Source organism: Macrotis lagotis, chromosome 5, assembly GCF_037893015.1.
Source record: "Macrotis lagotis isolate mMagLag1 chromosome 5, bilby.v1.9.chrom.fasta, whole genome shotgun sequence".
In the NCBI taxonomy this organism is placed as follows: Eukaryota; Metazoa; Chordata; class Mammalia; order Peramelemorphia; family Peramelidae; genus Macrotis; species Macrotis lagotis.
Genome location: NC_133662.1, coordinates 141,894,772 through 141,909,720, shown reverse-complemented (window position 1 = coordinate 141,909,720; position 14,949 = coordinate 141,894,772). Strand labels below are relative to the sequence as shown.

The following is a 14,949-nucleotide window of genomic DNA, read 5'->3' as shown; positions in this document are numbered from 1 at the left end:
AAATCAATGCTCTTTCATATTAATTTTATGACTTTTTTTAATGATTAAAGGAGGCTCAGATATTAATGGAATGAGCAAATAGTTATGAAAGGAAATTACATTCTGCTCTAACTGCTCCTTTGGTAATATTATGTTATTCATGTATATTACTACTATTGATGCAGCAGCTTGGTATAGTGGAAACAATATGGGCCTTAAATCAAAAATATATAAATTCAAATTCAACCTCAGACACTTGCAATCCTAAAAAAGGAATTTTACTCCTGTTTGTCTCTCTTTTCTCATTTGTAAAATGAAGGTAAAAGTACATACTCTCCAGGATTGTTGTTAAAAATAAATAAGAAAATATTAGTAAATCACTCAGGACAGTGCCTAGTATATATAGTATATATTTGTTTGTGATTATTATTATTAATGAAGTGGTAGCATAAGAAACAATGATAAAATGCACTTACAATCCAAAAACAGCTGTATAAAGCTAAGGTAATTTTAGGTAGTTCTACCATTGACAAGAATATAAAGCCAAGGACATGGGGGCAGAAAATCCTTGCTAATGTATGAACTCCTTTTATACTGAGTTTCACTTCATTACTGGCCACAGGTGGGATGACTCTCTCACAAAATTATCTTTAAAAAAAAGGCAAAGAAAAAAAATTATATCCAGAATAGAGCTGAAAACTTTTTAGGGCTACTGATTTAAATAAATACAATAGTTAACTTCACAATAGAAGATTAGTCAAAATTATTATATGTAAAAATTAAATACAATTTTTAAAAGAAAAAAGATATCAGAGATGTTCTTGGAAGAAAAAATAGATGCTATATCTACTACAAATGAACATGTAACAGAGGGAAGGGATTAGATAAGATTATAAGGTATTCATTAGAGATAAAAAAGCATCTTTTTACCTCTTGGTCCAAGAGAGACTAAAAATGAATAAAAATAAATGTCCAATGAGAAAAAGACTGAAAAAGGGAGTGGAACGTTGAAGACAGTGTGCACACACCATTATTCACATGTTACTTGGCATGGTAAACAAATTTTACTAAACATCAACTGTAAAAACTGTAAAAACTGAAGAGACTACACTTCCATCTGATAAAAATTTACGAGATCCATTTTAATTTTGTCACATTTTAATTTTTTCACTCTAAATCTTATTTTGTTCAGAAAACAAATCTATTGTTGAAGAGTGACCCCTGAAGACTTTCCCAGTGACAATCAGTTTAATTGCTTTTCGAAACCAAGGGTAAAAGAAAGCATAGATCAAAGGGTTCATGGCTGAATTATTATAGGCAACCCAAACTAAAATTTCATAAATATATGTTGGGGTGATGAACCCTAGGAATGCATCAATTATTGTTTCAATAAAATAGGGGAACCACGAGAGCACAAATGCAATCACTGCAATACCCAGTGTTGTTGCTGCTTTTCTCTCCCTCTTAGACACTCTGGCTTTATAACTCTGTGAGGATGACTTGGTTTTACTGCTCACACTTTCAATCTTCCTAGCCTGTTGTTTAGCCACTAGAAAAATTTTGCAGTAAAGAATGATCATCACCAGAGTGGGAATGAAGAATAACAGAAAGTCTATCAGTACCCAGGTTTGATTCATAGCAATCTGACAACCTCCCACACAGCTAAGGGCACTTACTAATTCCTCCAGCCCATCATCATTGACACCTGTGTAAAAAATTGAAAAGCTATATGTAAGGGCAAGAATCCAGGAGAACAAGATACATAATATTGAAACTGTCAGAGTGAATTTGGTAGGATAGACCAGAGGGTCAGTGATAGCAATGTATCTGTCAATGGAGATGAAGCACAAGTGAAAAATAGAAGAATAGCAAAATGACCCATCAAAAGAAGAGTGAAATTTACAGTAACCCTCCCCAAAATACCAGCAACTCTCCACTGACCTCACGATGCTGAAGGGCATCACAGTGGCTCCCACCAAAAAGTCAGCAAAAGCCAAGGAAGCAATGAGAAAATTGGCTGGAGAATGCAGCTGCTTGAAATGAAGAATTGAAATCATGACCAAGAGGTTTCCTAAGACAGCCAGAACAGCTCCAAAGGCAAAGACCAAGTAGAGGATGACTCGGGGTCCTGGGGAGTAGGAAGTTTTAATGCAGGAGCCGTTGATGTTCTCATAGCAGAACTGTACAGCTGTAGGCTGGGACCCATTCCTGTTGCTCATTTTTCTTCTCTCTTGTTTATAAGCACCTTTATTTTTCTTAGTAATCACAGAAAAGTTATCATTAATGTTTCCAATATTCCTGGAAAAAAGATAAATATATGTCTTTACCAAGTCTAAAACTGTACATGAATTATAATTCCCCCCACTGAGATTAGTAAAACAACTTAACACATTGCCTGGCCCAGTAGGCAATATATAAATCCTTAATTCCTTCCCCCGGGCTATAAACAATCCACCATCCTGTTATACTCATGGTAAGTCCATTTAACTCAATATAACTGCTTTCCCTGAACCTAAAACACCACTAAATAAATAGCTTTGAAAAAAGTGTACTATGAATCAGCACCAAGACAGACCATGCTTATCTGCTTTGTCACTTTCTCTCTAATCCTCTCATTTTGTACCCCTGACAAGCTTCTCTCCAAACTTCCTTGTGATACTAAAGATTCCCAAGTTCAAGGATCACCTTTTATTACTTTGCCAGTCTTCACATTGTCAACTCTAAGTTCATGCCTCTGTAGCTCTACCTCTCTGGAACTTATCCAAGGAAGTACCAGAAAGCACCTGATATACAATCCCTGAGTGAAAAGGTGTGAATTAGAAGAAACTTCTTTCTAATAACAATTAGTAAAGAATTTATTCTGCTTTGCTACTGTTTAGTCTTAGGGAAGCATTATTTATGAATTTTGTTTTGTAAAACTGGCACATTTATGTAAATATCTTTTTTGTTCTATGGATTTATGGTGAATGTACTGCCCTTATATTGTGAATATACAAACATATATGAACTATAATTGTATACATATATGTATGTGCATGCATTTTTGTACATATAACAACTTAAGCTTAACATTATGACACCTTGCCTACATGTGTATAAAAGCATATATAGATATAAATATATATATAATAGGCAAATGTAGATATATTTAATAGTTTCCCTTGATAATTTAACAATGATCTCTATTTTCTTAGGTGCTGGCTGCCCATGTTAGAGCATAACCTCCTCAATTACTTTTTAGAAATTTTTCCAATGCTAGCTGATTCTTAGACTACAAATATATAAGCAGTTATTGTATCCATACTTCATCTTTTTCATTCCAATCTGCCTGAATATGATTGGATCCATTCATAATCTTTGGTGTTTCCATATTATATTGAAGCATCAAAGGAGGATTTTATTGGGAACTTTGAATACATATTATTCTTATAGCTATGCCTTGAATGTACATAAATTTTATTAGTGTCAAAAACAGCTAATGTGACCGAAGCAAATTGCAAATGCAGTGTAATTTTCAATGTTATCGAGTTCTGTGGGAGTGATTAAGGAGAGGACTGAGTGGCTAAAAGACTTTTCCAGAAATCAACCTTCTATCATAATTCCTTACAAAGCAACCTTTCCTTCTCCTCTTCAATGCTGCCCCTCTATATACAGGGTGTCACAAATGTTGCAGTTTAGAACTTTAATAGTTTAAGATAACACTAAGCTTTTTGGAAAACACTCCATATATATATGCATATATATATGCATATATATATTAAACAGAATTATACATTGTATATAACATATTTACACACATATGTATACAGAACATGTACAAGCCTACTTATATCCATGTCCATACTTGTAAAACACATGCATGCATTGTATAAGAAATAGCAGGCCAAGATGAAAAAATTGTTATTTCTTGAAATCTGATCAATATTTGATCTCGTTGGTGAGTTTTTGTATAGTATAAATATTTCACAACTTATCTGCAATTGGTTGGGGTTGAGACAGATTGCACCTTTTGTTTTTCCTTCATTTTTGAAGATCAGTGACAGCAAGAGAAGTATTGATTGGTAGGTGAATTGGACTTAAGAGTCAGTTTCTCAAAGTCATTAGCCTCACTCTCTTATGGAGAGTCATCAAGGTTCAGTGGCAGCATAAAAGTCAGATGGATGATGGCCTGAGATGTACCTTGATGTCTTCAATATTATACCATTGTACAGCAAATGCGTAAGGTGCCTTCCTATTGTTTTCATCTGCCCATTGGGGTGAGGGGAGAAGACTCACTGATGTGTTTGAGGTCTTTTGGTTATCCTCAACTTGGTTAGCCTATCTGTCAAGACAGTTTTATCTAGGTTTGGTGGTTGTTCTATAACATTTTCATTGAGAACTGGGTAGCTGGTGGAAAGTTCAAAGGTGAATGAGCAGTCCTGAAAAGGGTTTGTCAAAACTCCATACTAGAAGTGCTAAACCTCCTAATATAACCCTAGAGTGTACCTACCTGTCATTTCATTACTATGGGGAATTATTGGTATGAAAATTCCCTCTGCTAATGATAGCGGACAACTTCATAATCCTTGAGAGTTGACTGTAGGTAGTGATAAGTTATATGACTTGCCCTTGGTCACAAGTATATTAAGTGCCAGAGGTTGGAGAAGATCCCAAGACCCTAAGTGAAGATTCTGAATTCAAGCTTCAGTCAACAGTGTCATGCTGCCTCCCTGCATTCATCATAAAAATTAGATAGTCTAGCTTTATGTGTACAGTAACTTAATATCTATAAAATACATATAATGAATAGGCATCTTTTATGAACTAGCTAGGTGGGGCAGTGGGTAGAGCATTAGCCTTGTAGTCAGGCAGAAGGGAGTAAAATGCATTTACTAGCTGTGTGACCTTGGGAAGGTTCCTTCCTCCAGATTGCCTCCCACCCTGGGCTATCTCCAGTCTTCCTGCCCATACCTGCCTGATTCATATCAGATACCACAGGAGGACATACTGAGGTTGCTGACATTGCACAGGTTGATGACCTGCTCACTCAAATCCAATTCATGTGCTTGGCATGACATCACCTCCCTGATGTCATATTCTTCTTTGAAAATGAAGGACAAGCATTTTCAGTATGAATAGGAAGAGAGTAAACACCTGTTGGGACAGCTGGGTATATAGTAGATAAAGTGCTTGCCTAGAGTCAGGAAGACTCATTTTTCTGAGTCCAAATCTAGTTTCAGACCCTTATTAGTTATTTGACCCTGAACTAGTCACTTAATCCTGTTTGCTTTAGGTCCTCATCTATTAAATGAACTGGAGAAAGAAATGGCAGACAATTCTATTATCTTTGCCAAGGAAACTCCATTTGAAGTCACAGAGAGTCAGACATGCCTGAAATGATTGAAGAAAAAAGAGCCTGATTAAAATAAACACAGTTTCTAAGGAGCACAGACCTTTCTTAGACCCAGTAGAGGAGAAATTAATGTTCTTCAAGGCAGGGTTACTATGGAGGCATCTAGAATGGCATGCCCCAAACTGATTGGGAACTGAGTAGTGCCTCTGAACATAGAGTATTTAGAGTCCCAGGTGATTTTCCTCTGTTCTCTAATCAGCCTGTTTTGATTTCAAATACCTACACTTGGGGCAGCTAGGTTTCTCAGTGGATAGAGCACTGGCCCTGGAGTCAGGAGGACCTGAGTTCAGATTCAACCTCAGACACTTAATAATTACCTACCTGTGGGGACTTAACCCCACTGCCTTGCAAAAAAATGCCACTGATTGGGTACACCCAGCTTTAGGAAGTCTCTGGACCTATAGAGATGGTTCACCAACATTGGCGATATCACAGTTAACAGCTGCATCCTTTAACTGTTAGAAAGGAAAAGAGACAGTCTTTGATTCTGATTCCCACAATATTGGAGTTATTCTGGAAGCATACTGGAAAGAAAAACAAAATGAAAAGAAATGAAATCATGAGTAAATAATTCAGAAAATCTATCTCAAGTAAGTATTTAATAAATGCTTATTGACTGATACTGCCTGAAACTAAATTTCTAAGATGTTTTAAACTGTGATTTTTTTTTTGTTTTTATTCAGAGACTGAGGGCTTTAAGAGATAGGATGATTGATTCCCAAAGGCTTTAAGCAGAGGTTGGGGAAGGTATCAGGTAGGGTTTCAGCTGAACTTAAAATGAAATGTAGTACTTGTAGAGGCAGAGGACAAGACCAATGTAAGCCAAGGGAAAGGTGTGAATAAGTCTACAGATGTAGAAATGCATATGATGTTCCAGAGCTTATTACAAGTTCAATGTAATGGTAGAGAAAGACTAACAATAGAATAATTTTTCATGGGATAATAAATTTAGAATGGAAAGCAATCTTAAATGTCATTAGCTCAGTTCAAAAATTTATAGATGAGAGAAATGATACCTAGAAAAGATTAAATTATTCATTCAATAACAATATCTATGTGTGGGACAGAGTCAGGATTCACAGTCAAGTTTACTGACTCCATGTTCAGCCTGTTTCCCACTGTTTTTTGTATCTTCCTCTTTATTTCCACCTAGATTTTATATGTTTGTGTGTGTATAAATAATAGAGAGAGATGATTCCTAATTATTATTTGCATTGTGTCTACTTCTTAACCCTGGAATGTCTACTATTTCTTGCCAAAATTTCTTGGATGATTTATTAATCCTTATTATAAAATAATAAATGGATGTAATAAGTAAAACACTGATTTGGAGAGTTAACTGAAACATCTCAGAATGTAGTTGCAAATTACTTTTAAGACTTTACATATTCAATAGGGGGTATAAGACATGTCCCTAGATAGACAAGAATCCTTGCATTTTTGAGGAGGGAAAGCATAGACTCCAAATTTGCAAACTTGTCCCAAATTTTGTAAACATCCCCCCCCCCCAATTGGTTCATCTCTCCTCTGCTATGAAAATGCTCTTCAGCTGTATTTCATCCCGCCCTTCTAAGATGACAGAATCTCCTTTGGTCTCCTTGTTCCAGTTTTTCCAAGTCATTGCTATAATCTCCTTGTCTTGACTGCTGCCAGAGCAGGTGAAGTGGGGAGTTCAGAGGAAATTAGTAGACTCTAACTCAGGAAGGTAAGAAAAGTCATAGACTTTAATTCACAGGTTGGTGCAAAAGTTCACAGGTTACTACAAAAATCTCACAGGTTCAATCCTTTACCAAGTTTTTCAGAAGATAATAAGTATAAACAAAGAAGAAACAGTTATTAACTGGGGCTGAGGAAAACAGAAAGGACAGTTAAGGAAAAAAGAGAAAAGGCTACAAGCTAGCCATGATCAGCATACATCCCCCTGAAACTAAATCAACTTCTACCAGTCATATCAGGTCCCATGCTCTTATTAACCTTAATCTGCACAATGCAAAATCAGAGAGAAATTAAGTAACTTTTCCAGGGTCACATTCTTAGTAAGTATCTGAAGCTAGATTTGAATCTTCCTGATTGCATGTTCAGTTCTATACTGTACTATTTAGTTGCCACAATAGTGGGCAATCAAGGAATTGTGGAAAGAGAAATATAAGAGAAATATTTGTCTAACCTCTACTGTACTATTAAGGAACTATTATTTGTGGACCTGACTCCCTCTCCATTTTTCATTTAAACTCTGTTCTAAAATGTAAATTCACTAAGATAATAGAAAGGAAATTCATTCTTTCTCCCTACCCCTCTTCCACCTGTCTGATTCTTAGCCTTCTAATGGGTATGCTTGATTCTAGTCACTACTGCATGAATAAGTGTATGCTTGACTCCTCTCCCCTTTACTCCTCCCAGTTCAAGAGGTAGTCTAGGCTCTCTATAAAAGTTCGAACTTTGATTACTTTTACTACTTTTATTATCTGAAAAGGGAAGATTGTAGAAACACAGGTAAAGGAAATTTGACTATAAAACCTAATGGAATTAATCAAGGATTTATCAGTAATTAATATGCTAACTAATTGATCATCTATACCTCAATGCTGTTGATATGAGAACCCATTTCTCTATTTGGTGACTGAAATGACAAACAAATCACATATTTTCAAAACGTCCCATAATCATCAGTCCCAATCCCTGTGCCAGGCTTATATTATTTTACTTTGATCATCTCTCTCACAAGGAGTTTTGACTTGTACTGCAAAGAAACATTGACTTAATTTATTTTGAAAAAAAAGAATAAACATATCACATGAGAAGAATGACAGAAAATAAACTAATATTACTGATAGGATGTCATGGCTGTGCAAGTGGTTGTTGTGAAGGCTGAAAATCTGGTGGGACTGTAGTCTAGTTGTTCAGGACAGGGCACTTATACAAAACAAGGACACAGGAAAGTGAAAGACAATTCCCAAAAGACTGAGTCTGAAGAATAATGTTGTAATATTTCTGAAATAACAGGTGAACAAAGTGAAAACTTAGAAGAAGAATGAGGATTGCTTAAGGTTTCATGGCAGAAAAAGAATCAGGAAGTTAGATATTGGGAATAAAAGTACAAAATCGAGAATATTCCTGACAAGTTATTTCATATTAGGGAAAGGTGATGATAATGGGGGGCAAGGGTAGTATCCACAATATTCAAAGATAATTAAATACAAGACAGATAGATATACAGCAATATGTACTGTATATTTATATTAGAATATGAATATAACATATATTCATACTTCACACACTATGTACACATGCATATATGTGTATATATATATATATATATATATATGTAAATGTTTTAAAATGATGGGTATGTGCTGAAACAAATAACTAGGAGATTAAGTTAGCATGTAACTGGTGCTTGAGTGGTTACTTTGGAGGGTGATGGTAAGGATTCCAAAGTAAAGAACTCAGGAGGGAACAAAGATGCAGAAAGCTGGAGAGGAATAGGAAAATCCCTGATTCTGAGTAACAGTTGAAGAGAAGGTTAATTCCTGGCTTGGGAGATGTTCAGTGATCGCCCTCAAAACATTTGGAAATCATTTAGTAAGAGGATTGGTTTTTATTCGCGGTACAACATTTGAGGAGTCTTAAGGATATAGAACGGGTCTACAAGAATTGTCTTGGATGAGAGAGAAGATTCGATTCCATTTTCCAGGGTATCAGTTTTAAAAGCAGAATGTTTGTTTAGAACTCTAAAAAGTGTTTGGAGGGAAGTGATGTTTCTTTTGAGGTACTTGAAAGGAGAATAGATTTGATCTTCCAGGTACTTGAGGCTGAAATAACGGATTGCCTAAGAAACGATCATAGTTTTTCCTTTGGATGTGGATGGCATTTTCCATCACAAGTCCTTGATAATTGTCCTTGATAATTGAACTGCTGAGAAGGGCTGAGTCCATTATACTTGATCATTTTACAATATTGCTGTTAATGTGGACAATGTTCTCTTGGTTCTGCTTACTTCACTCACCATCACTTCAGGTAAGTCTTTCCAGGCTTTTCTGAAGTCTCACCACTCATGATTTCTTTCAGAACAACAGTGCTCAATAAAATTCATATGCCATAAGTTGTTCAGTCATTCCCCATTTGATTGACATCCCCTCAATTTCTAATTCTTTGCCATTAAAAAAAAGCTACTATAAATACTTTTTGTATATGTGGGTCTTTCTCCCTTTTTTATAATCTTGTTGGGATACAGACCTAGTAATGGTATTGCTGGATCAAAGGGTATACCCAGGTTTATTGCCTGTTGGTCATCATTCCAACATCCAGAAAGGTTGAATTAGTTCTCCAACACCAACTCCAACACCCTGCAATTAGTATTCCAGTTTTCCCTCAACTTCTCCAACACTGATCATTTTCCGTTTCTGTCATATTAGTAAATCTGATAGATTTGAGGTGACACCTCAGTGTTGTTTTAATTTGCATTTCTCTAATCAATAATGATTTAGATTATTTTTTCATGCAACTAAGTATAGATAGCTTTAATTTCTTCCTGTGAAAACTGACTGATTATATCTTTGACCATATATCAATTAGATTACAACACTATTCTTATAAAATTGACTTGATTCTCTATTTTAGAAAAGAGTCCTTTATCAGAAACAGTAGCTGTGAAATTGTTACCTATTTTTCTACATTCCTTCTAATCTTGGTTGCCTTGGTCTTATTTGTTCATAACCTTTTTGATTTAATGTAATCAAAATTATCCATTTTGCAATTCATAATGTTCCCTATCTTATATTTGGTCATTAAATGCCTTCCCTCTTCATAGATCTGATAGATTATTCCTTGTTCTTTTATTTGGCTTATGGAATCATCCTTTATGTTTAAATTCTGCATTCATTTAGACCTTAACTTGATAAAGAATGTGAGATGTTGATACATTCCAATTTCTTCCCTGGACAACATATTTCTATCAGAGACTTGCGTATAAAGCTTAGGTATTTCTAGTGATAATTCCATTGGAATCCAGAGGTGGTTATTCTTTTATAGGGTAAATTCATTAGCACTAATTCTGTCATGCTATGTGTTTTCCTATGAGGGAGTGTAGCAAAGTTATTGTTATACCTCCCTTTAATTATTTTCTTTTCTCTGGTGCCTACACCCTCTCCTGTCATATCCTTACCTACAAGGAAGCTGGCTTATTTATTATAGCTACATAGCTCTCGTTTATAGGCCAAGTCAGTATAGAAAGTGATACTGAATATTCATAAGAAAACCTGTGATTTACTCTGACAGAGATGGACAAAATAGATCCTGACAGAGTATAGCATGAACTTAAATTCTAGCCAAAGAAGAAGACTCCAGGCCTTCTTCCTGTTCTGTTAGCATTTTCAAGCGATTTGGCTCTGACTCTGTCTAGGATTTTCATTCATTGAGCCCTACATCTATCTAGTGCTTAAGGATTCTCTCTCTGCTTTGTTGTTTTTTCCCCCTCCCTATATCTTCCCCTTTCCCTCTTTCTCTTTACTTTCATTTTCTTCCATTAATTTTTTCTTTCTTTCTTTCTTTCCTTCCTCCTTTCTTTCCTTCTTCTTGTTCTCTCTCTCTTCCTTCCTTCCTTCTACCATCCTTCCCTCCCTCTTTTTCCCCCCTTCCCCCTCCTTCCTTCCTCCTTATGTTTTCAAATTAGAAGCCCCAAATTTGACCTCATAAAACAAAATGGAAAGTGAAGGTGGGAGATGACACAGGGTGGGAATTATCTACATCAAAGTATGGTGTCTGAATACAGATTGAAGCAGATTTTTTTAACTTTAATTTTTCTTTGGTAATTTTTTGATCTATGCTTTTTGCACAACTTGACAATTTATTTTTTCATGTAATTAGGGAAAAATAAAATGCTAAATTAATTAAAAAATTTTTGCAAATTTGACTAAGTAATTTCATTACTTTGGGTTACTTCAGTTTCCTTATTTTTTAAATTACAAGACTAAAGTACATGCTCTTTAATTCCATGCCGGACAGTATGATTCTGTTTTCTTTGCTTTTCATACAAATGTTTAATTTTTAAAGTAGTACAGGGGGGTGGCTAGGTGGTATAGTGGATAGAGCACCAGCCCTGGAGTCAGCAGTACCTGAGTTCAAATCCAGCCTCAAACACTTAATAATTACCTAGCTCTGTGGCCTTGGGCAAGCCACTTAACCCCCTTGCCTTGCAAAAAATAAAATAAAATAAAATGAAGTAGTACAGGAAACTTACGTTTTGCAAGCATTTTACATATAGTGGAGAGGAGAGATTATAGGACTGAGAGGCTATTCCTGGTGCCATTCCTGTGTTTGTATGTGCTAGTGGGTAAGCCATTTGTCTTCTTGGACCTTGAGTTTCCTTACCTATAAAATGAGGGTACTAGACCAGGAGCTTATTAAGATCCCTCAAGCTCTAAATCCTATAACCATTTGGTCCCATTTATCTAAATGACCCTTCTAGGTCTAAAGCTGCCAAATGACAGCCACTGTTATGACTAATTTCAGCAAAATTCTCTTCTATTCATTCTAATACAACTGAATAGTCTGACAGTGTGTTTTGTGTTTGATGTGACTGACCTAGCCAGCATTGTTAATATAGTCATCTGCAGTTGAAAATGAAAAAGGAATTTCCAGTCTGCCTGATCTAATTCAGTCATTCATTTAGAAAATGTTTATTTATGCCATAACTCTTGTACCACAATCATTTTAAATCCAAACTTCTTTCCCCAGTTTCCACATTTGAACTATTGACAAAGAAAAACAATTGCGAAACTAGATAATTAGCTACATCATTTAATTTTTGCATCATTCTCTGCTGGGAAGAGGCAAGTATATTTCATTATTCACTTTAGTGCCATTATAGGTTTTTCAGTTACTCAGAATGTAGTTCCATTTTCAATATATGTTCATTCATGTTATCTTGGGTACTAGAAAATTATTCTACTGGTTTTATTTATCAAATAATAAGATTTCATCTCTAGAGGTTCCATTTTGCCTATTAGGCAGGATACAGACTCTTCTGATTAAAGCCCTTGACAGCTAGAATCAAGAATATTTTTCTAGGTTTTATATGTATTATTCCCTTCAAGAACACTATATATAGTATCTAATTTTTGTGCGGTTTTTTAGCAGACAAATTCAACCTCCCATATTTGTCCTTTGTCCAGAATGTTTGGAAGTAATTTTCTCCTCGCTTCTACCTCTTAGAATCCCCATTTTCTTTCAAAATATTTCCTTAGCACTCTTCTGACAAAATAATTGCCCTTATTGTCCAATCGTTAGTGCCTCCTAATATTTTTGAAATGTATTTCTTTGGGGTTTTATATATATGTAGAAAATCATAGATCTATGAAAGACTTTAGAACTCATCCCTTTCAATCCTCCTCATTTTGCATGTGAGGAAACACATCAAGAGAAGTGATGTGAAGTTTCCAGATTGTATAAGATTGTGTTAGAAATTGTCATTTAACTCAGGTCTGTAGACCCCCCAAGGTCACTTTTTTCCCTACCACATTGTTTCCATATCTTGGCAGATGGGCTAAATCAGGTTGAGGGTAACTGATAGACTTTGAATGCATTAGCGATTTAGGGGGATGTCTGCTCCAAACATGTGAAGATTTTCTTCCTGAAAAAAGGGTGGGTAAAAAGAATTTATTCCAGCATCCATGAAGGTGGCAGAAGTAGACATTAGAATTTGGTCAGACAGTAAAAATGTCAAGGTCATCCACTGTATTCTGCACCATCACAAGTTGTCCTAACTTTTGTCTTACCACTGGACTTTGATGACTCTGAGAGAGTGAGGTTGATGACTTTGTCCAACTCTACCTCACTTAAATTCAATCAGTGGGTGAATCAAGATGTCACCCCATGAAATGATTACTTCTCTTTGAAAATGAAGGGTGAACAACAGGAAGGAGAGAAATATGTTATAACAGGAAGACAGGGCCTTTGGCATCAATGAACCTGGTATTAATCCTTTTTTTCCTACCACATACTATTTGGGTGACTTTAGGAAAACTGTCTAATCTTTCTGAAATTGAATTCCCTTATTTTCAAAATGAGGGGGATTGGAACACATGACTAACTGAAGGTCTTTTGGGGGTTTCTAAATCCAAAATCTTATATTGTTTCCCTTGATATAATCCAACATCCTTGAGGACAGACATTTTTTGTTCTTTTGATTTTGACTTTATATCTATGGGACCCAGAAGTGTCCATGGTTAGTTTTACTATACCTGGATCACATTTCCCTTTTATTTATTTCAATAAACAAAGCAGAGGAACTCTATGACCTCTGAGGTTGCCCTTCTGAAATTCCATAGGATATAATGTATAAGTACTAGAACTTTCTACTTTAAGCAGCAAAAGACTGAGTCAAGAAAGGAAAGAAGCTTTATAGTAGACAACTCAATTATGTTGATAGTGTTTAGAAATAATCTCACAAGTATTTAGAAATATTTTTAACTGCTATTTTATCATTTAACATTGCTCAGTCTTTTTTCTATGTTCTATTCTATTCTTTTTTGTATTGCTACATTATTTTTATAAGCATTTCATCTCAGGGAATACAAGATCAATAGGATTAGGTCATGAAATAGCAACTTAGCTAGACTGAGTGGACAACAATAATGATACTACCTCCAAAGAACAATCAGGAATGTCCAACCCATCTAAAAAGATTTAATTTTACTGTCTCTTAGAATTCATCTGTGCAATGTTCTTATTTAATATGAAGGAAAAAAATTAATGAAGCATGTAATGGACAGTGATATCGGACGTCATATAGTTATTAAGTTTGGACTTCTGGACATTTGGACCAACATATAACATTTAGGGGAAAAGAGAATGGAGTGAGTTTTGTAAACATCAGTGCTATGGGAGGAAAGAAACATGTTTCAGAATAAAAAAAAAATCAGTATTATCAGAGAATGTTGAAATTTGAGTGCCTGGGTGCAAGGCAGAGCTAGATGATCCCAATAAAAGACTATTTAAAAATCCTATTTACCGTTATTACTTCTGGCCCAAGGACTGGAACACAGCAGAATGATTTTATGGTCCAATAAATTTTTTTTCATAAAGAAGAGGTATAAAATAAACCCTTTACCTCCAGTAAAGATATAGGGGACTTCTCAACATTGTGTTATCAGAAAGGTACATCAGTGCAACAGAATACAGTTTAATTAACTTGGAAAGGAAGGTTTTTAGAAACATCAGTTTTGGAGTGAAGCTTTTGTTATCTGAGCCTGCTTTCCAGACACTGGAGATATTAGAACAGTTAAGTGGCAAAGAGTATATAGTTCTGGATGTAGAGTTTGGAAGATTTGAGTTTAAATTTTCCCTTGAACATATACTAATAGTATTACTATGGACAAGATACAAATTTCTCTAAAACTTAGTTTCTTCATCTGTAAAATGAGGGTATAAGATTTGATGGCCTCTAAGGTTCCTTTCAGAACTAAATCTATCATCCTCCACATTCCATTTTATTGTCCTTGATTTGTTTCATTTCCCCTAGACCAATCTTAGGTAGTGAACATTCTCAGTGTATTGAATTTTCTCTCTAAGAAACAAGT

The 14,949-nt window shown here is 35.3% G+C and overlaps 1 protein-coding gene across 1 annotated transcript; it reads right to left on the bottom strand.

The window, feature by feature from the left end:
• Positions 1-1,151: 1,151 nt before the first annotated feature.
• On the bottom strand, positions 1,152-2,198 carry LOC141489911 (trace amine-associated receptor 7a-like). Its single transcript, XM_074190261.1, has one exon. The coding sequence runs from the start codon at positions 2,196-2,198 to the stop codon at positions 1,152-1,154; it is 1,047 nt and encodes a 348-aa protein (XP_074046362.1).
• Between the last annotated feature and the right edge of the window lie 12,751 nt (positions 2,199-14,949).